At 41.3% G+C, this 2,376-nt stretch overlaps 1 protein-coding gene across 1 annotated transcript; it reads right to left on the bottom strand.

Annotated features, from left to right (window-relative positions):
* Window positions 1-452: 452 nt before the first annotated feature.
* On the bottom strand, window positions 453-2,018 carry LOC125837833 (uncharacterized). Its single transcript, XM_049516902.1, has 2 exons — window positions 1,949-2,018; window positions 453-1,906 (listed from the first exon to the last, which is right to left on the bottom strand). Exons 1-2 carry the CDS (start codon window positions 2,016-2,018, stop codon window positions 453-455), a joined length of 1,524 nt encoding a protein of 507 aa, XP_049372859.1.
* Window positions 2,019-2,376: the final 358 nt, after the last annotated feature.

The raw sequence follows: 2,376 nt of genomic DNA, 5'->3' as shown, positions 1-2,376 counted from the left end.
TGAGTCTATCGTAGTCTTAGCTATTTCTATTTTCATGTTTTATTCAAATCATTGTGTTAAGAATATTTGAAAATGAATGAAAATGATTTTCTTTTGGTCAACTCATGTACATATATTTTAAAAAAATATTATTATTAGTATTATCTTTTACGAACTACGTAATGATCTGATTCATGTTCAACACGATACGTAGGCAACCCTCAACGGGTTCGATCGAAATGTGTTTCAAAAATATTCAAGTGAGTAAAGTATGAGACTAAAAGACATAGTCAAGTCGCCTAAAGCCAGGATGAAACATAAAAGTTGGGAATCTGCTGTAAGGGCAGGTATCCTTGAACCTCTCTCTCTTTTCCTCTCGAAAGTTGTGCTTTAGGTTGAGATTGTTGAGCCTCTCCCTGATCATCTACCTGTATATTCTCATCCTTCTCTCTGCTAGCTAGCTCCAAGACTTGTTAATACTTAGTACCTGCAGAAATAGGGTAAGAAAGAACTTTACCACTCCTGGTGGCTATGGCCATGCAGTGTCCTTCCTTCTTGGGATTCTGAATGGTATCACTTGGTAGTGATCCGTTCTTTCTCGGATTCATTGAGGCTGAGCGTTGCCCCAACTGCTGCTCTATTTGTTTAATGGAGGTGGTGTGAGAGTCCACCAACTGACTCATGCTCGAGAAGTCACCTCTTATTTCTTTCAACCCTGCATCGGTTGACTCAACCTTTTGAAGTACCTTAGCCATCATGTCTTCCAGCTTGGACCCGTTAGAACTACCACTCACCCGGTCTCTATTACATGGAGGTACATATACACCATTGCGATCATTCCTATACCCCTCTCTGTTTTGCCAGTTTCCTTGATCTCTATTTGCTGGCCTTTCATACTGACCATCCCTAGCATAGCTCCGACCTGCATTTCCAGAATTGTAACCTTGATTTCCAGAGTTATAATTCCGGAAACCTCCTTGATTTCCCAAATAGTTAGCTTCCTCATCAATGTCAAGATCCTGATCTTCATACCTGTGTTGCTGTCCCACAGCATTCACCTTTTCAGACTTGGCAACAATGTGCTTTGTGAGCAAGTCTATTTGAGTCCTCATATGTGCCATGTCTTGGTCCATTTCTTCTTTTCTCTTCCTTTGATCAGCTGAAAGCTCAAATGTATACCCGAGCTCTCCTACCTCTGCATCTCTAGTGTACCATGCTCTGTTGTTCTTTGAGACCTCATCTAATAACTGCATGTTTTCTGCAAATGGCTTCCTCATAAATGAGCCTCCACAAACTGCATCAACAACAAGTTTAGTAACATAATTCAGAGACCTATAAAAGGCCTGTTTAAGATGCCTTTCGGTAAGATCATGGTTGGGGCATTTCTTTAACTTTTGGTTGAACCTCCACCAAGTATCATGCATGGCTTCTCCTGGTAGTTGCTTGTGTGTACTAATCTTGTCCTTCATCTGCAGCTCTTTTGATTCTGGGAAGAATCGTTCCAAGAAAGCTTCCTTCAGCTCATTCCAAGTTCTAATGGAGTCATCTGGCATCTCATTCAACCAGTTAGTCGCCTCTCCCGTAAGGGACAATGGAAACTGCCTCAATCTCATTGATGTTTGATTTACCCCAAGAATCTCTTGTGACTTACAGATAGCCACAAAGTTCATCAAGTGCTGATTTGCATCATCACCAGCGGCACCCCTAAACATACCCTTACGGTCCAACAATTGAATCATAGTGTTGGTGATTGTCAACTTAACACCTGGAGGTAGTGCAGGTAACAGTATTGCTCCAGTGGCTCTAGCTCCATCCAAATCTGCATCATCTTCATCATACATCATATGCGCTGGATGCTGAGCTATACCCCTTGGAGCTATTGGTTGGCGCTGGGGAGGGATCAATCCATCCACTCCTCTATTCTCATCTACCACCCTAGGTTAGTTGTTACCGCTGTTCTGCTGAATACCTCTTGCAGCGACTTCAGCTTCTAGTCCCAACCTTTGTCTTTGTGCCTCTAGCTCTTGTGCATTCACCATTTTCCGAAGAGTCTTTTAGAGTTCTGAGTCGTAAGGGATCAATGGAACTCCTTTACTTCTGGAACTTGGCATACACAGTAGCAATCACCTGAAAGAGACACAAACACAAAACAAAACGTAAAATTAGGAAATATAACTACAAATTGAATAAAACATAGTAAAACACTTCTGAATTGAAATTCCCCGGCAGCGGCGCCAAAATTTGATACGTCCAAACTTACATTCCAAATAAGAAGTGTAAACGGTCGTTGTCAATTTACAGAACTCAACTAGAGTTGAGGTCGATCTCACAGAGAATTTATTTACAGACAAAGTTTCCCTATCGCATTTACTCAATTGTTGTTACTATTTCCTAAAC

The sequence above is a fragment of the Solanum verrucosum genome, unplaced genomic scaffold (genome assembly GCF_900185275.1).
Source record: "Solanum verrucosum unplaced genomic scaffold, falcon-dt-bn FXZP01000139.1, whole genome shotgun sequence".
Taxonomy (NCBI): domain Eukaryota; kingdom Viridiplantae; phylum Streptophyta; class Magnoliopsida; order Solanales; family Solanaceae; genus Solanum; species Solanum verrucosum.
Note: the sequence above shows the minus strand (reverse complement) of the source record. Positions and strands in the feature narration are given on the sequence as shown.